The sequence below is a fragment of the Vombatus ursinus genome, unplaced genomic scaffold (genome assembly GCF_900497805.2).
Source record: "Vombatus ursinus unplaced genomic scaffold, bare-nosed wombat genome assembly UNPS02014820.1, whole genome shotgun sequence".
Lineage (NCBI taxonomy): Eukaryota > Metazoa > Chordata > Mammalia > Diprotodontia > Vombatidae > Vombatus > Vombatus ursinus.
The window spans coordinates 23779039-23805745 of NW_020954598.1; the positions used below are offsets into that span (position 1 = coordinate 23779039).

The 26707-nt window shown below is 51.5% G+C and overlaps 2 protein-coding genes across 3 annotated transcripts; one reads left to right on the forward strand and one right to left on the reverse strand.

Annotated features, from left to right (window-relative positions):
• UBA7 (ubiquitin like modifier activating enzyme 7) lies at positions 1-21210 on the forward strand. Of its 2 annotated transcripts, XM_027836919.1 has the most exons (24): positions 1-440; positions 585-753; positions 900-1034; positions 1336-1442; positions 1869-1959; positions 2071-2203; positions 2619-2716; positions 3123-3269; positions 3377-3559; positions 4714-4821; positions 5350-5430; positions 5937-6092; positions 6341-6506; positions 7041-7237; positions 7645-7709; positions 8042-8225; positions 8363-8437; positions 9188-9377; positions 11778-11857; positions 11959-12051; positions 12526-12717; positions 18061-18162; positions 18655-18749; positions 20390-21210. In XM_027836919.1, exons 1-24 carry the CDS (start codon positions 385-387, stop codon positions 20520-20522), a joined length of 3036 nt encoding a protein of 1011 aa, XP_027692720.1. In that variant the 5' UTR covers positions 1-384; the 3' UTR covers positions 20523-21210. The 2 variants fall into 2 exon arrangements, with proteins under 2 accessions (XP_027692720.1, XP_027692722.1); XM_027836921.1 differs by lacking the exon at positions 18655-18749.
• Positions 21211-21331: 121 nt separating this feature from the next.
• INKA1 (inka box actin regulator 1) lies at positions 21332-24297 on the reverse strand. Its single transcript, XM_027836922.1, has 2 exons — positions 24097-24297; positions 21332-22186 (listed from the first exon to the last, which is right to left on the reverse strand). The coding sequence occupies exons 1-2, from the start codon at positions 24145-24147 to the stop codon at positions 21389-21391; spliced, it is 849 nt and encodes a 282-aa protein (XP_027692723.1). The 5' UTR covers positions 24148-24297; the 3' UTR covers positions 21332-21388.
• Between the last annotated feature and the right edge of the window lie 2410 nt (positions 24298-26707).

Genomic DNA, 26707 nt, shown 5'->3' on the forward strand with positions numbered 1-26707 from the left:
AAAAGGGAAGGAGGAAACGGAGAACAGCTGAGTCCCGTTTTCCCTTTCTCTTTGCTCCTTTTATTTCTAACTGAGCAGAGCCCTGAGGTGAAGGACAAGGGAGCATTCAGAACTGAGGCAGCAGCCTAGACACGGGACAGTCCTGGGAAGGGAAATAAAGAAAGGGAGAAGAGAGGGCAAGCATTGACTTTCATCATTCTGAGCCACGTCAGGGAGCGTAGAGCCACACTGACTAGCTGTTTGTAGCTCTGTCTGGGGATTAGGGCTTCAGCCAGTAGGACTTAACTGGGTGTCTGTCGGGGGTGGGAGGTGGGGAGATGTTTTTTTCTGCCCAGTTGAGTGTCTGGCTGGGTATCTGAGCGAGTAGAGAGTCCATACAAGAGGATGGGTGACCTCAAGACATATTTGGATATCAATGAACAACTGTATTCCCGACAGCTGTAAGTACAAGAGGATGGGGGGGTGCTGTTGGGAGGGAGTGACTGCACAGGTTGGCAAGAAGCCAAATTTTAATCCATCTTTTCAGAGGGGGAGTTGGGTAGCAGGAATAGCAGCTGACCACAACTCTCTCTCCACCCCTCAAGGTATGTTCTAGGCACAGAAGCCATGAGGAGGCTGCGGGGGTCTTCCATGCTGGTGTCTGGCATGAAGGGGCTAGGTGTCGAGATCGCCAAGAACCTAGTCCTGGCCGGAGTGGGCAGACTCACTCTGCGTGACCCCAGTCCGACCTGCTGGATGGATCTTGCTTCCCAAGTAAGGAAGGGTCAGATCCAAAGGGACCTGTGAGGCAAAGGACAGTAGCAGCTGAAGAGCCCAGCTGGGTGGAGGCTCAGAGCTATGGGGGGAAGAGTGTTTTTTCCTCTCTTGCCACTACTACCCCAAGACATGTTCTCCCCCAGTTCTTCCTGTCCGAAAAGGACATAGGACAAAACAGGGCCAAAGCATCTCTGCCCCACCTAGCCCAGCTCAACAGCGATGTGTACATCAGTACCTATGATGGACCCCTCACTGAGACTGTGTTACGAGGATTCCAGGTACACTTCTCCTTTACACTTGCCCCCACCTGCCCCTCATGAAAGACCAGGAGATTCCTCCCCCACACCCCATCCATGGAACTCCGCCTCTCAGGGCTCCATGTTCAGAGCCCTCTTCTTCCATTCCTGCTGGCCTGTGTTGGGGGTTCCTGTCCAGATCCTATAGTGGCAATGGGGAAGGAAGCCATTAGGGATGGATCTCAGGGGAGTGCATGAAGGTGGGAGGGGAGTGCATGAAGGTGGGAGGGGAGTGAAAGGCCTGGTCAGCTCAGGCTGCATGCTGAGCTCCAAGGATCCCCAGGTGGTGGTGCTAACAGACTCCACACTGAAAGAACAGCTGCAGGTGGGAAGCCTTTGTCACGAGCATGGCGTGCACTTCCTGGTGGCCAGCACTCGGGGCCTGGTGGGGTGAGTAATGTCAAAGGTCCATTCCCCTTTTTCCTTCCTGCTCCAAACCCCATACCTGCCTCGCCCAGGATAACCTTTACCCTGCTCTGGCTCTTCAAAAACTCACCTCAATGCCAACTCCTTGAAGCTTTCATTGATTTTGTGGTTAATTATCTCCCCTTCAGACTTCATACCACATTTTGTTTGCCGCTCTAATGCACTTTTCATGAGATAGCTTGGGTTACACATTCTGCAGCTAGACTGTGAGCTTCTCATGAAAGAGTCCTGGAGTCCCCCCTCCTCAGGCCCAGTGCTTCGGACCCAGAGTAGAGGCTTAATAAATCTTTTTAATTCCTTAACTGAATGTAACTGTGCCCCTTGGCTCTCAAAGGGCCCACTACCAGGAGCTGCCCCAGTGGCCCCATCTTCCCCTTCCTTCTTTCCCAGGCAGCTTTTCTGTGACTTTGGCGAGAAATTCATCATCCACGACCCTAGTGAAGCCGAACCCCTACAGAGCAACATTGGGCACATATCTCAGGTGAGTGTTGACGGGCCACAACCTTAACTGCTACAGCCTAGTATGAGGAGTGGCCTGAGGGCCCCCTGCAGAGGGCACTGACATAGACAACCTGAGTCCTGTCTTATTTAGGGTTCTCCTGGTATACTCACTGTTCTTGAAGAAAATGGACATCGGTTCCAGGATGGAGACTGGGTGACCTTCTCTGACATTGAAGGCATGACAGAGCTCAATGATTGTGGTCCTCTGCCCATCCGAGTTCGAGGTGAGTCATACCAATCCTGTATGTGTTGAGTGTGACAAAGTCCCAGAGCTGGGGAATGAGGATGAGGAGAGAGAGGAAAGGTAATAGTTATAGAGCAGGATCAGCTCCCACGCTTGGGAAGGTCCCCAGTCTTGCCCCCCTCACCTTTATGGAGCCCCTAACCCAGAGGGGGAGTTTCTTATCCTTGGGGAGCCCCTAGTCTGAGGAGGAACAGTAACTTCTGCCCTCAGGGAGCTCCTTACACTAATAGGGCAGACAGGGCCCCCGCCTTTGAGCACATCTCTCTGTCCCGTTGGCCTAGGGGCTAGTACTCTCAATCATGAGGAATTAAGGCCAGCCTAATTTCAGGGCAGAGTTCCTAGAATAGTGGGATGGGGTCAAGCATTGTACTTTCTGGTGGTGGAAAACTTGGCAGACAAATGGACCCTCGAGATTGGGGACACCACGGCCTTTTCCCCCTACCTACGAAGTGGAGCTATCACACAAGTCAAGAGATCTCAGACTCGTTCCTATGTGAGTGTCCTTGTAAAGGAGTGAATACCAGGGGGCTGGGGGAGACTGGCAAGTATGTGTGAGGACAGGGGGCGAGGGACAGGCCTTTCAACTGCCGAGGAACCATAGCATCATAGGGTTTGGAGCTAGGAAGGACCTGAGTGAACTTCTAATTCAATCACTTCATATGACTTCAGGTCACACAGGTAGTAAGTGGAACCTGAATTTGAACCCAAATTTGAACCCCAATGCTCTGATTCTAAACCCTGAGGCCTGAGCCCTTAGGCAGAAGCTTGCACACTGAGGGGAAGGGGGGAGGGCTGTTGCTGTGAAAAGTTCTGTTCTAAAAGGTCGAGTAGGGGAGGGGAGGGGAGCAAGGGGAGTGAGGACTAGATAAAGGTGGGGTGTCCCATCCTCACATCTCTAGGAGGCCTTGCCCTTGTCACTGCACCAGCCCAGGATCATGGCAGCTAACCTTCAGGAGGCAGAGCGTGCCCGCTGCTTGCATCAGGCCTTCCGGGCACTGCACAAATACCAGGCCGAGACTGGCCACCTCCCCAGACCCTGGTGCCTGGTGAGTTGCCCTGGCACCCTCAGAACCTTAGTGATTGAAGGGAGAGCTGGGGCTGGCCGGAGCCTGGGGAAAGAGTCTTCTCTTCGTCACCTGCATCTCCTGGACAGGAGGACGCGAATGAGCTGGTGATCCTGGCCCAGGGCCTGGAACCCCTTCAGGGAGACAATGGCAAGAAGGTGAATGAGCCCCTCGATGAGGCACTAGTGAGGAAGTTTGCTATGACCAGCACTGGGGACCTGAGCCCCATAAACTCGGTATTTGGCGGGATGGCTGCCCAAGAGATGCTGAAGGTGAGAACCAGGGACCAGACTGGGAGACATTCAGGCAACCCCCGACCAACGCTGGTGAGCCACTAGCTTGCAGTAACCAGAAGCGGCCACCAGAGGGTAGCCTAGTCCCAAACTTCCATGCCCTCTGTTGTCCTTGAGCATCTAAGAATTTAAAGACCATTTCTAAGGGGATCTTAGAGACCATTTTGTCTAATTTCCTCATGATGTGTAGAAGGAAATTGAGACACAGAGGACGGGAGGGGGTTTTCCCAAGCCCACACAAGTAGTGGCAAAGCTGGGATTGGAACGCAGGTCTAATCCCAGGGTCTCTGAATGCAATGCCCCTCTTATGGGTGGGGAACCAGATGGGGTGGGGGTAGGGAGTGGGAGCGGGCAGTAGGATCAGCTCCCATTTTTATACTGTTTCTATAACGTCATACACAGGATCATAGACTTAGAGCTGGAAGGGACCTTAGAGGCTACCAAGTCAAACTCTCTCATTTTACAGATGTGGAAACTGAGGCATAGAGAGGTTAAATGATTTACCCAATATCACCGTAGTGTCTGAGTCAGAATTTGAACTCAGGTCTTCTGGACTGCAAGTCCAGCACTCTATCCACTAGGCCACCTAGATGCCTAGTTTTTTGTTCTGTTTTTTTTTTTTTGTTGTTGTTGGTTTTTGGCTAGGCAATGGGGTTAAGTGACCTGCCCAGGGTCACATAGCTAGTCAATGTTATGTGTCTAAGGTCAGATTTGAACTCAGGTCCTCCTAAATCCAGGTCTGGTACTCTATCCACTGCGCCACCTAGCTGCCCCCAGATGCCTAGTTTTCCAAGTCCTTTCCTCATCACTACCTGGGAGAAAACTAGGGGAGTTCTTAGTATCCTTCCTATGATACAGATGAGGAAACCAAAGCTCAGAGAGTTGATGACTTACCCATGATCACACAGTTAATAAATATTGGCATCGTGATTCAAACCCAGATCTCTCTTGAATCTAAGCCTATGCTTTTTTCCCCACTCCACCTCACTTAGAGGAAGACAGCTTCAAGGACCCCGGACAATTAGAAAGGGAGAGAAATGGAGCTGATTCTGTGGAGCAGTAGAAGGAAAGAATAAAGGTGGAAGAGAGTAAAGTTGGGGGAGAGGGGTAGCTAATAATGTGGAGTTTCCCAGGCAGCCTCAGGGAAGTTCATACCCCTGGACCAGTGGCTGTACTTTGACGCTCTTGAATGTCTGCCGGAAGATGGAAAGCCCCCACTGAGACCAGAGGCATGTGCCCCAGTGAGTACTTGGAGGGTTAGGGCAGGGATGGTGGGGAGGAAAGTCTTCCTGGAGTCTGACCACTTATGTTAGACCTTGGGGGATGCGAGGGCAGAATAGAAAGAAGGAAACAATCTCAAGGAGTTCCGGCTCTAGTGGGGGCAAATGGACAGGATTCACTCAAAATTGAGGAACATCATTATAGTAGCCATTATGAGCCATGAACAGAGTTCTGTTATATGTGCTGTATAAGTATATACAACTGGGTACGTATATACCGTTGATATGTATATAGTGCTTTATATAAAGCACTTTCCTTACAACAACCTTGTTAGGAAGGTAGAAAGGTAGATAGTTCAACTGTTATATCCATTTCACAGATGAGGAAACCTTACCAAGAGCAGTGAAGTAGCTGAAACCCAGGTCTTCCGGCTGCCATGTCAGTGTTCTTTCCACTACACCACAGTGAACAGCAGTAGAGGTCATATTTTGATTGTCATCTGTTTCCCCCTCTTTCTTCCCACATACTCATCCCAAATCTTCCTTCAGAGAAATTGCCGTTATGATGGACAGATTGCTGTGTTTGGGGATGATTTCCAGAAGAATTTGGGCAAGCAATGCTACTTCCTGGTGAGCAGGAAGGGGTCTGGGGCTGCAGGGGTCCAGGTTCATGTAGGCCAGGCCTTGAGTAGGGAGGCTATTTTGTCTTGTCCAGCCTGAGCCTCATGGGAAGTATGATTGCTTAAGGCTGTTATGGGTGTGAGCCCCCTATCCTGATAAGCCCCAAACCTAGTCAGGAAGTAGAAATCAGAGGTCTGGGCTCCTAGACACTGAGCCCATAAGCCAGCAAACTCCAGGGAGACTATCTTACCCATCTCTAAGGTCACTGGAGGAAGGAGCGGGATGTGGGAAGCCATGCAGGGTGGAGTCAAGGAAATGAGCTTTGGAGGAGGTCAGGGGCCCATGGAGAGCAGAGGTGGGTAAAGAGTCAGAGTCACAGGATTTCAGAGGGACAAAGTCTCTTAGCGGTCGGTCAGTCTAATAGCCTCCCTTTATTTCAGAGAATGAAAAGGTAACTTAGCTGAGCTAATCAGTTGGGGAAATTAACCCCAACAAGGCCTGTTTTCTCCTGGTAGGTGGGGGCAGGGGCCATTGGCTGTGAGCTCCTCAAGACCTTTGCGATGCTGGGGTTGGGAGCTGGGCAGGGCGGGGGCATCACTGTCACCGACATGGACACTGTGGAGCTCTCCAATCTCAGCAGGCAGTTCCTCTTCCACTCATGGGACCTAAATGTGAGTTGGGGACCTCGGCCCCCATTGACATCCCCTTCCTCAAGGTTCCACTTTCTTGAGGGAGGGGGATTCTCTAAGAAGATCTGTAACATGAATTCCACAGCCCCAAAGGCGCTACCTTTATCCCCTTTTCCTCGGACTCCTCAACTTTGCACCCCTGGTTCCCAGGCCCGGCTAGGCAGAGAAAAGCAGAACTCTGGACTCCCTGCCCCAGTCTCCCCTTAAGCTTCTCCACCACCTCCTTCCAGAAGCCCAAGTCAGAAGCAGCAGCTCTAGCTGTGAGAAGCATGAACCCAGCTCTCTCTGTGACGGCACACACAAAAGAACTGGGCCCTGACACTGAACACGTCTTCGGGGATGACTTCTTCTCCAGCCTCGATGGTGTGGCCTCTGCCCTGGACAGCTTCCAGGCCCGTACGTCATCCTCATTGGGGGTAGGATTTAGACCTAACCCCTTGGCCTTGAACGCATCAAGTCCGGTGCTCCTCATTTTACAAAAGAGGAAGAAACTAAGAACCAGGTAGGGCAGGAACTCCTTCCCCTTTAGGTTAACTGGTGAAGCACATGGAACCTCTCTCAGAATCTGGTTTTTAAATTGTTGAAGGAAATGCTGAATTTGAGTTAGAGGTTAGTGAAAGTAAAGACCCTGCAAGGTAGGTGCTATTGTTATCCCCAGTTTACAGTTGAAGAAACTGAGGCAGACGGAGGTTAAGTGACTTGTCCACACAGCTAGTAAGTGTCTGAGGCTAGATTTGAACTTAGATCTTCCTGACTCCATGCCCAGCACTCTGTTCAGTGCACCATCCACTGCCCTAAGGGGAGACACTTCTTGTATACTGATACTAGACTGTCGCCCAAGTACCCACAAGAAGCCCCTGGTCCCCAGTTCTCAGGTGCCCTGTTCCTGAGCCCTGGTGCCTTCTCACTCTGCAACTCTTTGACTCCTAGGTAAGTATGTGTCCGAACGCTGCATCCACTATATGAAGCCAATGTTAGAATCAGGCACTCAAGGGACCCAAGGCAGTGCTGCCATCTTTGTGCCCTGCCTGACCCAGCCGTACAGCACGTCGTCCGAAGATGCCGAGACTGCGTACCCTGTCTGTACCCTACGCCACTTTCCCAGTACCATTGAGCACACCCTACAGGTAACTAACTCGCCCCCTGGAACCCTCACCTTCCTCCTAATCTGAGCCTTGTTCCTCTTTCCAGGAGGGTCTCTAGGAGACAGAGGGAATAGGGGTGAGGGAGGCATCCTAGTAGAACAGAGTGCTTGGAGTCCAAGGATCTGAGTTTGAATCCCTGCTCTGCTGTTTACTGCCTATGGAACCCTAGGCAAATCACTTAATCTCTCTGGGTCTCAGTTTCATCATCTGAAAATGGGGAGGGTTGGACCAGATGATCTTTAGGGTCCTTTCCATGATCCTGTGGTCTAAAGGCAGGAGCAAAGGCTCCAGGACAATGAGGGGTACAGAGGATGGACAGAGTTTAAGAGACCTGCCTCTTCCAGGCTGGGCCCAACCAGCCACTTTGTTCACTTACTCTCTTGACACAGTGGGCCTGGAATGAGTTTGAAGGGCTGTTCAGATTGCCAGCAGAGATGATTAACCGCTACCTACAGTAAGGCCTTGGCAGGGGAAGGCAAGGGGTGGGATGGGGTCTTCAGCAGCAGCGTGGGGGCCCCAGGTTCTGCGTATCACTGAGCCTTGTTCTCTGGTGGGTGGAGGATGGTGTTTACCCTGGCTCCAAGAGCCCCACAGCCCGTGGGCCCAGGTATACAGGTTGGTAGGGACCAGAATGCCTGTTGTGGGAGCAGAGCTAAAGGCAGTGACTCGAATGATAGGGGGGAGGGAGAAATAGCTCGGAGCTCAGGTCCCATGTGGTCTGGCTCAGTTCCTGAGTCCCAGGGGCCCAGACCCTAGGGCTCTGCATTGAGGATTCTCTCTTCCCAGGGAGCCAGACTTCTTAGAGAGAATGGAGGGGCCACAAGCCCTAGATTATCTGAAGACGGCAAGCCTTTCCTTCCTCAGCCCACCACAGGGTTGGCAGGAATGTGTAGCTTGGGCCTGGGGTCGTTGGCAACATTGTTTCCATGACAGCATAACCCACCTTCTTCAGTACTTTCCCCATGACAAGGTAAGGGAGCGGGGAGTAGGGGTGTGTGTGTGTGTGTGTGTGTGTGTGTGTGTATGTATTTGGGGGAGGCAAAGGGAGCGAGGAGGAGTCAGTAATAGTGCTCCTGATGAGAATTCAGACCTGCCCTAACTCCCCAGGTGAATGAGGAAGGAGTCCCCTTCTGGTCTGGTACCAAACGCTGTCCCCAGCCTCTGGAGTTTGACATCAGCAGGGTGAGTAGGGGCTTGGAGGCTGGGGCAGAGGAACCAGGGTGGGTGAGGAAGGAAAGCCAAGAACTGATCACCACGAGGGTGATCGGTGCCTATTCCTGCCTCCCTAAATCTTGAAGAGTTCATAATCTGGGCTTCATACCTTTCCCCCGCTTGTCCAGAATTAAGAACAGGCCATGGTATTGACATGGGAATGGGACCCCTAAGGGGAGGTATATTGGGATCCACACAGAGACACATAGACACAGACCCACAGACTCATAGACACATATACGTGAACACAGACAAATGTACATACTGTGTGTGTATCAATCAACAAGCATTTATTAATTGCTTACTATGTGCACTTAACCCCATGTTAAACACTGAGGAGACAAAGAAAGTAAGAAACACAGTCTTTGCCCTCAAAGAGCTAATGAAGGGAAAGGACAAACCTGAAAACAACTTTGTACATACTAGATATATACAGTGGAAGCAGAGGACATATATGCATACGTGCATGTTGGGGACACAAGTGCACATAGAAATATACATATGCAGACAAGCAGGTACATTGCACAATACACACATTGAGCTATGTATGGAGACACATGCTCATGGCCATACACAGAATATCTATATGAAGGGGAGCATTTGCACAGACACATACATACACACACACAGTAGACATATATATACTTAACTATATATGCATACATCCAAATAGGCAAAAGAGAGTCATTTAGGCCCCACTGATCCTGGCTTCTACCGTAGGACACCCACCTGGATTATATTCTGGCAGCTGCCAACCTGTATGCCAAGACCCACAAACTGCCGGGCTCCCAAGACCGAGATGAATTACGTGTGATCCTTCAGGAGCTACCAGCACCTGCCTTTCACCTCCACACCCACACCCCCATCTTTGCCAATGACCAGGAGCTAGAACAGTCCTCAGAAAAATGGGGTAAGGGCTTGGCCTCCTTCGTCTGCCCAAGTCTAATAGGGAAGGCATGGCACCTACCCATGAGGAAAGCCAGCTGGAACTTGAGAGGCAAGTTCTAGCTCCTCACTTTTCTTGCTCATCATTTGGTCAAACCATTAAACAGCAAGTATTCACTGAGTACCTACTATGTGCCAAGCACTTTCCTGCTAGGCAATGGCTATCTAAATATGAAGACAGTTCCTGTCCTCAAGGGGTTTACATTCTAATAGGAGAATACTAGAGCTCTAGGGCAGTGGTGGCCAGGGAAGGGAGTAGATGGGGAGGTGAGCCATGTTGGGGTAGTAGAGGATCAGAGCTCTTTCCAGTAGCAATGACAGTATCAATCTGATTCTTGTTCCAAGAGATTGAGCATCTGTATACTTCAGACCACAAGAAACAGCTTTCTATAACTCATTTAAAAAGAAAAGATAAAAAAGATGAGATAAAAAGATAAAAAAGACAAAATCAGAAAAACTACACCCAAAAATGAAGTCATTAAAGTGGGACTATAACTGCTCAATCCCAGATTAACTGGCCCTTAAACTTTCTAAATTATTCTCTTGCAGGACAGTTTCCTGGGATTAGTTTGACCCATTCCAACTTTCTCTCTACCCCCTCAAGAATGTTAGCTCTTGTCCCAGAATATGCCTAAAGAGATTGAGATTAATTAGTCATTTGTTGCTTCTGGCCCAAATTCATTGGTTTATTCTGCAACTGCAAACCCACTTTCAATCAGTCAGAAGTCCTCCCTACTATACAGTGAGAGTTGGGAAGGGGACGACCAGTGCTTCACCCCTATGTTAGGATCATAGAATTTAGAGCTGAAAGAGACCTTGTTGTTTTGTTTTTGTTCAGTCATTTCAGTTGTGTCCGACTCTTTGTGACCCCATTTGGGTTTTTCCTTGGCAAAGATACTGAAGTGATTTGCCATTTTCTCCTCTAGATCATGAGAAAACTGAGACAAACAGGGTTAAGTGACTTGCCCAGGGTCACATAGCTAGTAAGTATCTGAGGCTGAATTTGAACTCAGGGAGATGAGTCCTCCTGACTCCAGTCCTGGTGCGCTATCCACTGTGCCACCTAGCTACCCCAAAAGAGATCTTAGACTTCATTCAATCTAAGCACTTAACTTTACAAAAAAGGAAACTGAGGCCCTGAGCTAACTAGTGTTAGGAAAAATAAGCAACAATAACAAAAACCCACAATCCAAACAAGTAACAATAGGGTTCCCATCATCTTCAGAAATTAATCAGAATGATTCAACCTAATATGTGGTCAACCCCAAAGTTTACAAAAGATAGCGCCTTTCCTTACCAAGGACTCACACACGTGGAAGGAACACGGGGGCATTGATCATTAATCCTAGGATCACAGCAGATCACACCTGGAAAAGATCTCAGTGATCAAGGCAAACCCCCTCATTTTACAGTAAAGGAAACCAAGGCCCACAGAGGGGAAGTGACTAGCTCAAGGTCACCCAGCACCTCAATGACAGAACCAGGAGTAGAACTCGGTTCTTTGGACTGCCAGCTCAGGGCTCTTCCACTACACCTTGATAATGATAAAAATGATGATGACAACAATGCACTTTCTAGAGCACTTTAAGGTTTACAGAAGTTTCTACACCAACTCTAGGAGGTAGGCAGGAGGAAAATTGTTCTGTGGGCACCTGTATGTTACAGGTGAGGAAACAGTGGCTCACCTATCATCACATGGCTAGGAAACATCATAGTCAAGATTTGAACCCAGGCCTCCTGACTCCAAGTTCAGGCTTCCCTCCCTCCCCTTTTTTTTTTTTTTTTTGTTTTTAACTCTCCCACTCTGTCTCTCAAGGGCTTTTGTTTGCCTATTAAAGCCCAATTCGTGGCAGAGAGAGACACACAGTTTTCAGACATGGCCAATACAGGAATCTGTTTGGTTATGCCTGTTTGTTACAGGGGCTTTGTTTTTCTCGTCTTTTTTCCCCAGGAGGGGAAGAAGGAGAATGGAAGGAGAGGGAGGAATAAAAAAATGAATGCTTGGTAATTGGGAAAAAAAACCCACAAAATTTAATTTTTTTTACAAGAGACTTCTACCAACCATATATACATACATATATATGTATATACATATATATGTAGTGCTGTTTGTGTTAATTTTTATTGTTGTTTTATTTTTTTAACCATCTTAAATAATATAGAATTTAATTTTTTTAAAAAGCAGCCACTGGCCTCAGACACTTGACACTTACTAGCTATGTGACCCTGGGCAAGTCACTTAACCCCATTACCTACCAAAAAAGTAAATAAAATAAAAAAAAAAGCAGCTGACTGGAGAAGCTTCCGGGCCTGGACTTGGGTACTCAACTTTAGGACGTTCTTTATTCTCCTCTCCAAACTGCAGGTCCCACCTATGTACAAGAACTACGCTTAGCTCTGGCGAAATGGCCAGGAACCTCCTTGGAGCCACAGCTGTTTGAGAAGGTAAGAGACAAGCCTCAGTGAGTACACTAAGCATCTCTGGCCTGGGATCACTAGACCCAGAGCCCACCAGATTCTTCTGTGTTTTGCCTGACTCTCCATAGGATGATGACAGTAACTTCCACATGGATTTCATTGTGGCTGCATCCAACCTTCGGGCAGAGAACTATGGAATCCCCCCAGCTGACCGGAGCAAGGTTGGACACCCCCCGCCCTAGGGTCCTCATATCCACTCCGGTTATAGTGAAAAGTACGCTGGGTCTGGTGTCATAGGAACTGGGTTCTAATCGTGTTTCCAGCACTCACTAGGTGTGTGACCTGGGTCGAAATCTCTTCCCTCTCTGGGGCTTACTGTCTTCCTCTGTAAAATGGGGGTATGTAGAGGCCAGATGACTTCCAATGTCCTCTCAAGCTTTAAGATACGATGATTCTCTACACCAACTCTGTAGAGTCTCTCCACAGGAGGTAAACAGCAAAGTTAGATTCCCCAGATCTAGCCAGACCTGGAATGATCCATTTTCCACCCTTCAGGAAAGAGCTAAGAGGGGAGGGCCCCTGGACATATATGCGCTCTCCATTTTTCTGGAGGGTCCATCCCTTCTTGCCCTGATCCCCGAAATGTCTTCACCTCCAATGCTGCTGATACCTTCTCCGTGTCCATCCCTCCCCAGAGTAAGAGGATTGTAGGGGCGATCATCCCAGCCATAGCCACCACGACCGCGGTTGTGGCCGGGCTGGTTGGCTTGGAGCTGTACAAGATCGTGATGGGGCATCGGTGTCTCAGCTCCTACCGCCATAGCTACTTACAGCTGGCTGTGCCTCACCTCTCTCGCTGGATACCCAAGGCCCCGTGTGTCCAACAGGTAAAGCCTCATTCTCTGCCCTCACCCTGCCGGGAAGCCCTCGTCTTCTCCCTATGGCAGCCATTCTTCCTCTCTCCCTTTCATTTGGCCCCTCTTCTCCATCTCAGCCTACCTTGGGCCTTTTTGCGGACCCGCTCCCCCTTCCTAACATCCGTGTAGTCTGTCCCCCTTACCCTGGCCCTCACCTCTCCCTTTCTCCATTTGGTCCTAACTGCTGACCCTGTTCCTGTCTCTTTCCCTATTCTTCATCTGGTTCCCCGCTCTCATCTTGGCTCCGACCTTAGCCCTGTCCCTGCCGGTCTTGCTCCCTCTATTCGTATAGATCATTCCCTGCCTGTTCTTGACTCTTTATCCTTTCTTCTTTCTGACTCCAGTCCAGATGTCTCCCACGCCGGTTGTTCTCCCAGCCCTTTCCACTGTCCCTGCCCGTCACCTTATCTCAGTTCTTCCTTGTGCCCCTCTCCCACCCTCCTTGTCCATGGGCCATTCTGTCCTGGGCCATGGAGCCTCTGGTCTCAGCTTCTCGTGAATCAGCTCATTCTCTGAGATGACCCTGGGGAACCTTTGCCCTTGGTCCAGGGCCTTCTTAAGTTGCTCTTTCTTGATGGTAGGAGGTTACCACATCTGGCCAGAAAACAGCCGAGCTAACTCCTAGCTTTGTCTTCGGGGCCCTCAACCTCCACAAGGTCCCTGGATTCTCTAGCTCTGGTCCCCAGTGGCTCCCTCCCTTCTTCAGCTCCTACAACACACTTCAGGGAGCTGGTAGGCTTTTCTGCTGGTGTTTCTTTCCAAGGGCATGAGCACTTACAGATATACCAGCACAAAGTTCCAAGTGACTTTGAGGCATATAAAAATATTCTCTCACGGACCAACTGAGTGAGGCTGGTGCCATAGAAGACGCATTGGTTTGGGAGTCAGAAGGCCTGAGTTCGAATCTCAGCTGTGGACCTTGGACAAGTCCTTTCTCTTCTCTGGGCCTCGTTTCCTATTCTGTAAAGTGAGAGGATATTCAGACAAGGTTTTTAAGGTTCCTTCTGGCTTTTAAATCTTCTAACCTGTGGGTGACGCACAAGTTTCCCAAAATGCCTAAAGGGAGCTCACGTTCGCCCTGGCTGTTCTGGGCCCGAGAGTATTCTAACCCTGCCAATCCCTCCCTCCCTCTTTTCCTCTAGATGTCCCCCACCACACACACACATCCCGATTTGGGTTTGGCCTTGTTGTGTATTCTAGATGAAGTTCATCCGTCCGGGCAGCATCTCATTTCAGCCCACCATGAAGCCTCTCTCCTCATGAGAAGGCTTCTGATGTCTCCTCTATCCCTAGCTGTAATACTTCTTGCGAAGGTCCCTATCCCTGGCTCTTCGTTCTCAGCTCACTCTTGAGCCCAGCTCTGTCTCCAACTCCAGGCCTGATCCAGGAGGCATCTTGGGAAGATTGAGGCCCCACAGGGAGCTCCCTGAGAACCCAGCCGTACAATTACTCCCTGACCAATGTCCCTGCTCCCCATCCCTGTCTGAAGAGGCTCTCTGAACTTCCCCCAAACTTGAGTGCTGGGGGTGAGTGTGGAAGCTGTGGAAGCCAGCTTCTCTTCACCATCTCCCCCTTTCCGCCCCAGACTTCCAGAAGGGTTTGAATTTCCAGCCTGAGTCATTGGGCTGAAGTTGGAAGGTGGGGGAATGGATGAGGACTGAAGAGGGGGAGGACAGAACCAGGCTGGGAAGGATGAGAAAGAGAGAAGGGGAACTGTTTGGGAGCTAGGGGCTTGGGGAAGGGAGCCAGGCTGGGGTGGGAGGAGATGAGAGGCCAGAGTGGGGAACAACGGCTGAGGCTGGGGGGATGGGGGCAGCAGGCTGGGAACTGTCAGACACAGGAAGCAGCCGTCAGACCCGATGGGGTCTGTGGGTGGTGGGGGGAGAGCCCACAGCTTTAACTCATTAGTGTAGCCAGACATCCGGCAGTCAGCCCCCTCCTCAGCCCTCCACCCCTAGGGAGCCCTTCTGAGGGGCGGACGGGGAGCCTGAGGCTTTCTCTGGGTTCAGTCAGACCCAAGCCCACACCATAGAAGGGGTGAGAATGAGATAGGCCTGGACGAGGCCAGACTCCAGCTGTTGGGCTCTGGGAGCTGGGAGAAAAGTAGGGCTCAGTTCTACCAGCTTCCATGCCCGGGCCCAGGGCGGAGGAGTGAACAGAGCTCCAGGCCCATGGGAGCCTTCGGCTGGCCTTGCCTCAAGGGAGTCCCTCCAGCGGTACCTGTGTTCACATGCCTGAGTACATGTGCCCATGTATGTCCTCATGAGTATACACTCGTGTCCTTGTTTGTGTGTCTCAGTGTGTGCTTGCGTGTGCAGATGTGTGTGGGTTGGGGATGGGCAGAGGGAACCCAGTTGCACTAGAGTCTGGAAGTGATTATTAGCTCATTAGACCAAGCTAATGAAAAACAGGGTCTGAGGAGGCAGGAGGGAACAGGAAAGGCAGGAAGAGGGAAAAAGAGAAGGGAACAGTCCAAAACACTGGAGGGGCTTGTCTCCCTCCCCTCCCCCCCACACCCAGGGCCGGACTGTTGTCTAGTCCTGGGGTCTTCATTCCTTTATGCCCCCTCAGTTCTACAAGCCCATCACAGAGAGCCTTTGTATAAAGCCTAGGGCAAGGGTTAGCAGGGAGCAGCCCAGGGCCCGCTTCTGGCCCCCTTCTTGCCCCCACGCACAGGGCCTTCTTTGTCTCCAGATTGCGCCAGCCTCAGGGCCAGATCTGGTCATTCAGTGGGGACACTGGAGTTTCTGATGAGCCAGGGTAGGAGCCCTCAGGACAGTCACCCTCACAATCCCTCTCTTCCACTTCCTTCCCACTGTTTCCTGCCTTAAAAACCTCCCCACGTCCCTTGTACCTTCCCAAGCATTCTAGAGCAGTCAGAAGACCTCACTTTAAATCCCGACTCTTCTGACTCTTAGCTGTGGGATGGCCCCTTTCCCTCAGGGCTTCAGTTTCCTCTTCCATAAAATGAGTGTGCTGGATTCAGGTGTTCTCTAAATCCCAGGATCTCTTCTCTGGGCTCTCACAAATGAGAAATCTGAGAATCATGAATCTTATAGGGAACTATCTTTGAACGCAGATCAGCTCAGCTAACTGAGGCTCAAAAAGAGGCAGGAACTAGCCCTGAGTTACACAGCCAGTTAGTAGCGGAGCCAGAGCTGCCATCCTGGTGTCCTGATTCTCAGCCCTGCTTAGGGATATCACCGGACAGCCCTGGAGCAGGTCCCCTCTTGGCACCTCAGGGGGATACTCTACCATCAGGCAAGCTAGGGAGCTGGGAGTTAGCGGCTCAGAGGCTGAGCTGGCTGGACGACCATGGACTTGAGAAGTAATGCTCCTTATCTAAGGTTTGCAGCTGCTGCCCCTCCCCCCTACTTCCTCAGGAAGCTCCCCTGACCCCCACCCCACCCCCAGCCTTGGTGACGGAGCAGCCCCTTTTCCTGTGGAAATGGCCCCCACGGCCATGTCCTGTGACGGGTCCCACTGAGGAGACGGGGCCTGGGGAGGGAGGAGCAAGGAATGCTGACCGAGCCTGCCCTGGCTCAACATCCCCTTTCCCTGGACCCTCAGCCTTCTCCCCCTGCCCCTCCCATCCCCACTCCAGAACTGTGCTTTCTTCCACGGGTAGGCCATAGGCCTGGATTTCCTCGGCCTTTCCTTTCTCTACCCTTCGGGGTGGGAGGGAATACATTTAGGGTTAAAGGATCTAAAGTGTAGAGGGACCTTTGATATCATTTAGTTGACTATCCCCCTCTTATTTTACCAAAAAATAAGGCATAGACAACTAAAATATACAACTAAGAGCTACAAACCGCTAGGTGAGGCCTGAAGTCAATGCCAGCCTGGATAATCAGGGAAGGCTTCCTGGATGAGGTGGCATTTTGGCTGGTCTTTGAAGGACAGATAGGAACTCACCAGACCAACAGGGGAGGGAGGGCACAGCAGGCACAGGGAAGAGCCTGAGTGCAAGCACAGGAGTGTTTGGGAGAGTGGAGGTGGAGGCAAAGAGTTGTCCCTTTGGGTTGGACTATGTGAGAAGGGAGGTGGGGCACATGTGGAGCGCAGGGAAAACTGAACTTTACTCAGAAGGTAATAGGGAAGGGGCAGCTAGATGGCACAGTGGATAGAGCTCTGGCCTTGGAGTCAGGAGGACATGAATTCAAATCCGGCCTCAGGCACTTGACACTTACTAGCTATGTGACCTTGAGTAAGTCACTTAACTCCAATTACCTCACCAAAAAGCAAAAAAAAAAAAAAAGGTAATGGGGAGCTACTAAAGGTTTATGAGCAGAGGAGTGATATGACCAGATCTACAAATTAAAAAGATTATTCTGACTGAAGAAGGAAGGATGGGTTGGTGGGAGAAGATACTGGTAGCAAGAAGTCCTGTAATGTGGTTGTTGCAGTAATCTAAGACAGTAGTAAGGAAGGTGTATACCAGAGTGTGACAGTGGAAGTGGAGATGAATTCAGAAGATAGTCAATTAAACAACAAGCATTTATTAAGCACCTACTGTGTGCCAGTCAGTAGGCCTCGAGGCCAGTCCCTGTCCTCAAAAAGTTAACATTCTATTAGGGGAGCCAGTAAAAGAATAGGGTAAGATGTACACAAAATTAACATAATTTATGGGGAAGGCATTAGCAGCTGCAGGGGCAGCAAAGGCTTCATGGAGAAGGTGGAACTTAAGCTGAGTTTTTAAAGGAAATTAGGTATTCTAAGAAGCAGCAGTAAGGAGGGAGGGCATTCCAGGCATGAGAGACAGCCGAGGCAAAAGCACAGAGGTGGGAGATGTTGCCGAACTGAAGTCAGCAAGAGCTGAAATGAGGGAGAGGAAGGTCAAAGATAACTCCAATATGGGAGACTGGGTGAATTGTGATGCCACAGAGAGAAACTGAAAAGTCAGAAAGAGTAGCAGGTGTAAGGGAAAGATGAATTTAATTTGACATGTTGGTTTCAAAGGAACAAAACTTTCAGCTCAGGGAAGGTCCAGCGTGGGAAAGCAGGCTGAGGAGGGGGCTGCAGGCCTTTTTCTCCTTGCTCGCCTTCCTTTCCCACTCACTGCTTTCTGCTTCCAAAGATTTCCCCAAGCCAGGCTCTTAATCAAAGAAACAAGGAATTTGTCAGGGAAGATGCTCTTGTCCAGCTCTATCCCTTTCCAAAGTAGGAGACTGGGGCCTGGTTCTTCAGCCCCATCTCTTATTTCTGCGACCCAGAAGGAAGGAGTGCCAGGGTGTTTTCACTCATTTGAAGCCCTGTTATAGAGTCTACACTGCAGGCTCTTTGCTGACACCCACATCTCTGCTCACCCAACAGTATCATGATATGAGATGGACATGCTGGGACCGGCTGACGGTGCCTGCTCCTGCCCCAGGTCAGCCTGAGATGACCCTGAGGGACCTTCTCGCCTATCTCCAGGTGAGCCTAGTCCCACCTATCTGCCAGATCTCATACACAGTCACATAGCCCTTGCCTCTGAACAAGCCCTTAGCAGTGGCCTTCTTTCTATCCCTCCCCAAATGGGGAATGGATGAGTTACCCAGGGACTCGGGACACGTCCCTCTTTAGAAGATTGGACCCTGGTGTCTAGAGGCTCAGCTCTCCCCTACCTCCAGTGCCCAATCTGCCTTGCCCCAAGTTTAGATACATGGCCCCCCCCCAGCAGACCAGCCCATCCCTTCAATGCCCCCAGGCCCAGATCCTAAAGGTCCTGGCTTCTTCCTTCCTTCTCTCCCCTCCCAGGAAAGGACCCCCAGAGTAGATTCTCCCTGAAGGAGTCTCTTCCCCACACCTTCCCCCTACCTGCCTCACCAGTGTCTATGGCTCCCAACCCACCCCATGGATTCCTTCACGTGTATGGAGCCAGCTTAGGGCTCAGCAGGGCCTTTATCCTATCTCCATTACCCCCAGGAGAAGTATGACCTTCCAGTGACCATGTTACTGCTGGACACCTATCTCCTGTACTCAAGGCGCTGGCCAGAGGCCCAGCAAAACCTCCAGCTCAGGTGAGGTCCAGTCTGGAGCAGAGGGGGTCCAGGCTTCCTCCAGCCTCTCCTTTCTGAGGTACCCCTAGGGTTCTCACTCTCTGCTGCCCAGCCCCCGTTCTCCTGTATAAAAGAAGATCAGCTTCCTGTCTGTTCCAGGAGCCATTTACATCCCAGTATTCCTTTCCCCTGAGGATTAGAGATGCTCTTCATACTCTTCAGAGGCAGCTGGTAGCACAGTGGATAGGGCTCTGGGCCTGGAGTCAGGAAGACCTGAGTTCAAATCCTGCCTCAGACACATAACTAGCTGTATGACCCTGAGCAAGTCACTTCACCTCTGTCTCAGTTTCCTCATCTGTAAAATGGGAATGATGATTTTGTAAAGAGTTTAGAGGACCTGAGTTCAAATCCGGCCTGAGACACTTGATACTAGCTTTGTGACCCTGGGCAAGTCACTTAACTCCAATTGCCTCACCAAAAAAAAAAAAAAAAAAAAAGAGTTTAGTGCTTAGCACATAGTAGTCCCAAAAGAAATGCTCATTCCCTTCCCCCTCCCTCCTTGGTCTTCTCTGGGCCTTGGCTAGATCCAAGCTTGAAGGCTGCTCAGAGAGGAAGGCACTGCTCTAGGCCCAGAGAAGTTCCTCCCACTCGGAGGCTACCCTTTGGGGAGGAGAAGGAGGGAAAGGGGGGAGATGAACGAGCAGCTGTGGGGACCAGGGAAAAGATTCCTCTGGGACACAGCTGAAATGGGCCCGTGCCTCCAGGAGATGAACCTCCCAGGAGAGGCCCAGGTCTGTGTGATTTGAGAGTGAGGGCTGGGTAAGAGCCCAGGGTGTCCAGAGGGAGACTCTGGATCTCTTAGCTTTGGCCAGAAGGACAGGACTTTCTGTGGCAGGGCCATGTCTCCTCCAGCAAAGAGGAACTGAGGCTGGGGATGGGGGCACAGGAAGGGTCAGGGTATGGGTCAGGTAGCAAGAGTAGGGAATGTTGCAGGATTTGAAGTGGGAGGGGACCTGAGAAATCATCTCATCTAACCCTTTCATTTTACAGATGAGAAAACAGCACCAGAGGGGTTCGGTGATGTGCTTAATGCCATCCAGCTACTACATAGCACAGACATGATAAAGTCAGTGTTACAGCAGCAAGCCTCCTGGGGTCCCATCACTAGCTCACCCATTGCCATAACCTTTCCTTCCCTCCCCACCAAAGGGGCCCCTCACACTTCCCTGGCAGTTTCCTGCAACCAAATGGAGCTGCCAAATGGAATCTGTAGAAGGTGGGAGGAGGGAAGGGGAGGGGTGAGGGAGCTAGGTAAGAGCAGAGTTAGGGTCCTGCCTGTGCCCAGGAAGAAGCTAGCATCCCCCAGTCCAGCTGCCCACTCCATCCTGCAGGTCCGGGACTTGGTTCTGGGGACAGGGCCAGATCCCCACCCTACTTGCTGCTCAGGGCTGTTCCTCTGAGAGAATGGCCCGTTTCCTGTCTCTCTGCCTTCAGCTCTCTCCTAAAATAGTTTCAGATGTTTCCTGTCTTGAGCTGCTCCTGTTTCTCACCGCCCCCCTGCCTGGGCCCTCAACTATGACTCTCCCTCTTCTCCTCTTTGCTCCCTTGCCCGAGTCTGGCTGAGCCTCTGACTCCCGATGCCCACCCATCCTCCCCCGCAGGGTGACAGAATTGGCGCATCGGGTGACTGGCAAGGAGCCGAAGATGGGCCAAAAGGAGCTGGTGTTTGAGATCAGCTGTGAGGACGAAGAGGAGGACACTACATTCCCCCCGTTGCATTACCGCCTCTGCTGAGCCCAGACCACAAAGACGGACACACGGCTGAGCTCCCAGCCCCAGAATCATTAATAAAACAGTTGATGAAGCATTAACTAGATCCAGGTGATGGTGGCCAATGGGATATCAGAAAAAAATTGCTTGAAACGTTGCCAGCCAATCAGACTCTCTTATAGCCCAGGATTCTGCCTCTCCCACCCAGGGAACAGGCTGCTACAGCGAGCCCCTCTTTTCCTTTTTCTCCCATCTCCCCCCACCCCGTTGGAGACTCAGGCGCCCTGCTGCGTCATTGCCGGGCATCCTCCCTGGTAACAATACTGGCTCTGCTCCTTCATCGAATCGTGACATTTAGAGCTGGAAAAGACTTTAGACGTCAACCAATCCAATCCCCAGAGGAGGAAACTGAGGCCCAGGAAGGAAAGATATCTGCCCAAGGCAAATTTGTCGGCTACTTAAACCGTGGAACCAGCCCCCTTCTCGCTGCCTGCTCCCAGTCATGGCCCTGTCCCTGCATCCCGGGACCATGCCTCAAAGCCAGATGGGATTCTCTTCAGACCAAATGGTGCAGTGTAGCATATTGTGGAGTCAAAGGGTCAGGATCTGAATCTTTGCTCTGCCAGATTCTGTGTGACCTTGGGCAAATCTCTTGTCCCCTCTGGGTCTTAGCTTCTGCATATGGACAATGAGAGGATTGCGAGAATCTGAATCCTGTGATTCTAAGGGTGGGGTATGCCTGGGGCCTGCGGCAGACCCAGCTGGGCAGTATTAGGGGCAGGGCTCCTCCCTCAAACCCCTTCTGCTCCCTGCCAAGGAAGGAGATATCGGGGTCTAATAGAAAACCCTTTATTGCCCGTGGTTGGGGATGGGGGTGGAGAAAAGAGGTGTCAAATGTAACCAATGACATCATTGCAAATGATGGGCTGCCGGCTGCGGCTCCTCATGAGAGCAGCAAAGTGAGTAAAGTCCGAGGCAAGGTCCGGCGAGGGGAGGGGGCACCCAGGTGCAGGGGGGCAGGACAGGCGCTTGGCGGCCATGGCTGCTGGGCTGCTCCTCTGGGGCGCTGCCCCGGCTCCAGAGGGGCCCCGGGCCCGGCCCCCGCCCCCGCCCCCACCCAGCCTGCGCCTGAGATGGTCCGAGAGGTTGAGCAAGAAGTGGTGGGGCTTTCCCAACCAGCGAGGGGGCGCCGACGGGCACCCTTCACCCGCTGCCTCAGGGAGCTCCATCCAGTTCTCCACCAGATCTGCGAAGCAGTTATCCCCTAGCACCAGGGGCTGGCGGCTTCGGCTTCGAGACAGTAGACACGCTGTCCAGTCCTCAGCATCTAGTCCCCGCCACTGCTCCAGGCAGATGTCAGAAGTAGATTTGGGCCGGGGTCGACGTCCAGATGGGGGGCTGGTCCGGCCCCGTAGGCGGCCAGCCCTCCTAAGCACTGGCCGGTCCTCATCCCGCCAGGTGCTCCCTGACACTTCTGAGTAACCTGAGTCCCAGTCCAGGGTGCGTTCACAGGGGGACAGTGCAGCCCCCTCCTCATCGTCCTCTTCTAGGCAGCAGGCCGAGTCTGCTTCTGAGGCATCCGAGGCTCGTGGTGGGCGGCAGGGCCGGGGGCCGCTGGCGGGCTCTGGGGGGGGTGGCTGCGAGGGACCCTGCATCCGCGGGGAGCCTGGCTCTTCCCGCCCGCACAGCTGAAGGAGAGAGGAGAGAGCAAAGGTCAAAGCCATTCGATATTACCATCCCTATTTTAGAGATGCCAGAGTCAAAGAGAGAAAGGTCTCACTGCCTGCTTCTGGTAGGCACTCAGGGTAGAGTGTTGGTTGTCATGAGAGTTGGGATTATTCCATTTTCATATGAAATCTGGGGAAACCGAGGCACTGAGCAGTGAAAGTGTCTAACCCATATAACAAATTAATAGCAAAGGCTGGACCAGAATAAGTTTTAGCAACACTTTTATTGTTCTTACATTATAACACACGAGGACAAGTATTCTCATTTTGCAGATGAGGAAATTGAAGTAAAATGACTTGCCTAAGGTTACATAGCTGGTAAATGGCAGGCCAGGGGCATGAACCTCCACCTCTAGGATCAAGCACAATGCTCATGCTTTATGCTGGGTCCGCTCTGAGGCTCCCTCCTCTTCCCCCATCCTAACTTTTCATATTTAGCCTAGCTGGAGTACAGATTTGCAGGGGCCAAGAGCATCTTCCTGCTAGTGGAAAATATTATGGGGAAGGGGGGACTGGGCACCAAGTGCTGTGTCTAATTTGGGGCATTGACGCCTATTTCCTACCATGGGGGGGGCACTTATATCCTGGTGAAGCGCATACCAGAAACAGGTGGGTCACCTACCAAAAACCTGCCTGGCCCCCTGGCACACGCAACCCTGCCCAGCCGGCAGCAGCTGCCACGTGCCTGGCCCCCCAACCTCCTGGCTCCCTGCTTTCTTCAGGCTGGCAGGCTGCAGCATGTTCCCCAGCAGACAAGTTAGCACCCGCTGCAGGCAGCCCGGGGGTGGCGGAGAGCGGGTGTGGAGAAGTTGGGCCAGGATGGGTCGGGCTGGGCTGGGCTGAGCTGAGCTGAGGTGGGGAGGAGGAAAGGAACTAGGGCAGGGCAGGGTAAGGGAGCCTGTATCCTGACCCAGGGGGCTACTGTCTCAGCCCCCCATTCCAATCCTAGCTCTATCCTGGCTCGAGTAAGGGGAAGCGGCCCCCGGAATGTTATAAGGTCTCCCCTTCTTCCCTCCTCTCCTTGTCACACTCAAGCTAGGCGAGTCCCCCCTCTCTTTTTACCCCTAGGCCCATAACTGGCAGCAGACAGCCCTCCTCGCTCCGACCCACCCCACCCCCCACCCCTAGTCAGCTACAAGAAGCACAGCTGTTGAGATAGAAGCTGCTGGATATATGAGTTCCTCCTGGTTACCATCGGAGCCGGGTAGGCTTAGGTGCCTGCCTGCCTCAGTTTCTCCCCTTGTGCTCAAAAGTTTTATTTTCCCTTTCCTGGATGTAGAAGGTAGGGGGAGGGAGGCCCTCTGCCAAGCATGGCTAGCCAGGATGTTGTTACCTGATGCCCGGGACAGCCCCCAAAGTTCCCCAACCGTCCGAAACCCAACCCCAGCCATCTGCCAGGGCAGCTCCAGCCAGCTGGGGTGCCCCTCCCCCAGCCCCACATGTGTGGGCAAACACAGACCTAATATAGGACCACAGGTCCTCCACAACCGTGTCTGCAAAAAGCCCCCATCCCTGAATACTCACTACCCATAGAGATGTCAAGTCCAAGGTACTACCTTCCTCTAATACATCTATGGTGGGGTGAGCTGGCTGGGGAGTGGGGGTGGGGACAGCTACTTCCTGTCTTGTTCTGGGGTCAAGGCTGTGGGAGGAGAAACTGAGCCTTGGAGTGCCCCAGAAACCATTCTAGGTTCTCTTCCTGGTGAGCAGGCCTCTGCCTTCCCAGGACTCCCCCTCCACTAAGAGCCCACCTCAGTGCCTAGCAGAAAAGAAGCAAAAGAGCTAGCTGCTCCCCAATTCTCTAGGGGTCCCTCCACAGCTCCCCCCTGTGCTGCCTCCCCAAGTCTGCACTCTCAAGGCAGAAAGCTCACCAACTCCAGACGGAACTGTCCCAGGAAGCTGTCCAGCCGGGAGCTGCGCATTCCCAACTAGGGAGAAGGGCCCCAACTGGGGCCAGCACCTCCCCCCCCAGGCCCTCTCCACTCCAGCAGCCGCTGCTACAGGACGTCTGTGGCTTGGGCAGGGATCGCTGGAGTGGAGTTGGGAGGACGGACGGCTCTGTTCTTCCTCTCTCCTGCTGCTCCCAACATCTGGCTGCAGCCCAGGCCGCGCCCCTCCCACAGTCAGCCAATGAGGCAGGGAAGTGTGGGGAGGGTAGAGAGGAGGGGGGCTGTAACTGGAGCCCCCGCCTCCAGCTGGAGGCAAGGATCGGGAGACCTAGCCCTGGGGAACAGTATGGTGACCCCCTCCCCCATTGTACCCTCTCTAAACCACTCTCAGGCTGTTTGGCATCCCAGCTCTTTTTCCTGAGCTTGTCCTCCCCACCCCCCAAAAGTGATGAGACCAGAGCTTTCTGTGGGACAGGGTATGTGTGGGAGAGGCTCCTGGGGATGTGGAAGGGTGTTTGGAATAGTGGGCTGGTGAGAAAGTCGGAATTTAAAACATAGAGCACAATGTCAGATTTGGAAGAGATCTTGGAACATAGAACAGAATGTCAGGGCTCGCTGTCCTTCACGAAATCCACTCCCCCTCTTCATCTCCTGTCAAAATCTCTTCCTTCAAGGCAAACACAGCTCAGGTGCCAGCATCCCTCATTAGAAGGAAACCTCCTAGCAAGTGGGTATCGTGTCCTTCCTTTTATGTTTATGGCCGGCACCCAGCACAATGCTAGCACCCGGAGTAGATGCTTAATAAATACTTGTGGATTACCTCTGATTCACCCCAGCTAGAGGGATTCTTTAACAAATATTCTTAGAACACTTTTCCTGGTTCTTTGTCTTTGCTCCTATCACTTTCCTGCTTTGCCCTATATATGCCAAACAGCCTGAGAGTGGTCTAGAGAGGGTACAATGGGGGGAGGGGGTAAGGTATATATATGGCATCTGTAGCGTACCATCTCTCTGAGGCACAGGGACTTTTGTTTTTGTCTTTGTTGCCCAAGAGACATCAGTGTTCACTGAATTGAAAATAGAATATGTGAGCCAGAAGGGGCACTAAGGGTTGGAGTTACTCCATTGCCTTCATTGTACATAGGAGGAAACTGAGGCCCAGAGAGGGGAGGGAACTGGCTTAAGATCACACATAGAATAAGTCAGTCACCCAGATTTTCTAACCCTCACTCAAGGCCAGTGTTCTTCCCACAATTAGGTGGGGGGAGGACAGAGAGAAAGGGAGAGAGGGGGGAGAGAGAAAGAGAAAGGAGGAGAGAAGGGGGAGGGCAGAGATGAGAGAGATGGAGGACAGAAGGGAGGGCGAGAGAAGAGAGAGAGAAGAAGAAGAAGAAGAAGAAGAAGAAAAAGCAGGAGGAGGAGGAGAGAGGGGGAGGGGAGTGATGGGAGAGACAGAGAGACAAAGAGAAGGGAGGAGGGGGAGAGATGGGAGAGAGAGAGAGACAAAGACAGAAAGGGAGAAGGAGGGAGGGAGAGAGAGAGACAGAGAGAGAGAGAAAGAGTTGGAAAGAGGAGGGGAAAGATGGGAGATATAGAGACAGAGACAGACAGACAGAAACATAGCGATCTAAAACAACAGGGAAATCTGAGCTTGGGAAGTAGTTTCTATAGTGGAACCTCTTAATCCTTTTTGTATCATGGACTCTCCCAGCAGTCTAGTGAAGCCTTTCTTAGAATCATGTTTCGAAATAATTCAAAGAGATCTCAAATTTCAGTTAAACATTAATGAAAACCCAAGATGTAATATTTTCCAAGTTCAAGGATTTCCTGAAATCCATCCATGAACCCCTTGGTCCATGTCTAGAACTCTTGTTCTAGAACATCTTAATATCCATATGCCTTCATCTTCCTGGGCCTCAATTTTCATCTCTGTAAATGAGTCATATTTTTGGTCATGGCCAACTTGGGGAATTTGTTTTGCTTGACTATGCATATTTGTTATAAAAAAAAAGGATTTAGTTTTTCTTTTTCCAATTGAGGGGGGACAGGTTGAAGGGAGCGAACAATTGGGTGGAGGAGTTTAAAATGTTTTCCTTTGTAAACTAAGGAGATTAGACTAGATGGATTAGGGCCTCTTCTGGCTCAAAAGTGCCATCAGGATCTGATGTTTCTGCCCCCTACATCCAGGCAGTTAGTTGGCCCAGTGAACAGAGTGTCAGACATGGAGTCTGGAAAACTGGAGTCCACATCCAGCCTTCTTCACTAAACTAGCTGCCTAACTACTTCCTGACTCGGTTTCCTCGTCTCTAAAATGAAGATCTTAAAAGCATGTCACCCAAGATTGTGAAGATAAAATAATACTTGTAAAGTGCTTTGCAAACTTCAAAGTGCCACATAAAGGCTGGCTGCTACTATTTCATCTTGAAGGAGAAATAGACCCTTTTTCCCAGGGAACAGGGTGCAGAGGGAGGAGGACTGTTGGCCAGTTATGTGAGGCTGGAGGACCTGCAGGGATGGGGAGGGATGGGGGTGCGGTCTAAGCACTGCACACACACACACACACACACACACACACACACACACACACACACAC

What these genes read in the sequence shown, in the direction of transcription:
- UBA7 (XM_027836919.1), top strand. Translation starts at nt 385, where the DNA reads ATGGGTGACCTCAAGACATATTTGGATATCAATGAACAACTGTATTCC. An exon ending in GACCAGAGGCATGTGCCCCA is followed by an intron (nt 4,822 to 5,349) that starts GTGAGTACTTGG and finishes ATCTTCCTTCAG; the next exon opens with AGAAATTGCCGTTATGATGG. An exon ending in CCATTGAGCACACCCTACAG is followed by an intron (nt 7,238 to 7,644) that starts GTAACTAACTCG and finishes CTCTTGACACAG; the next exon opens with TGGGCCTGGAATGAGTTTGA.
- INKA1 (XM_027836922.1), bottom strand. Translation starts at nt 24,147, where the DNA reads ATGCGCAGCTCCCGGCTGGACAGCTTCCTGGGACAGTTCCGTCTGGAG. An exon ending in GACAGTTCCGTCTGGAGTTG is followed by an intron (nt 22,187 to 24,096) that starts GTGAGCTTTCTG and finishes TCTCTCCTTCAG; the next exon opens with CTGTGCGGGCGGGAAGAGCC.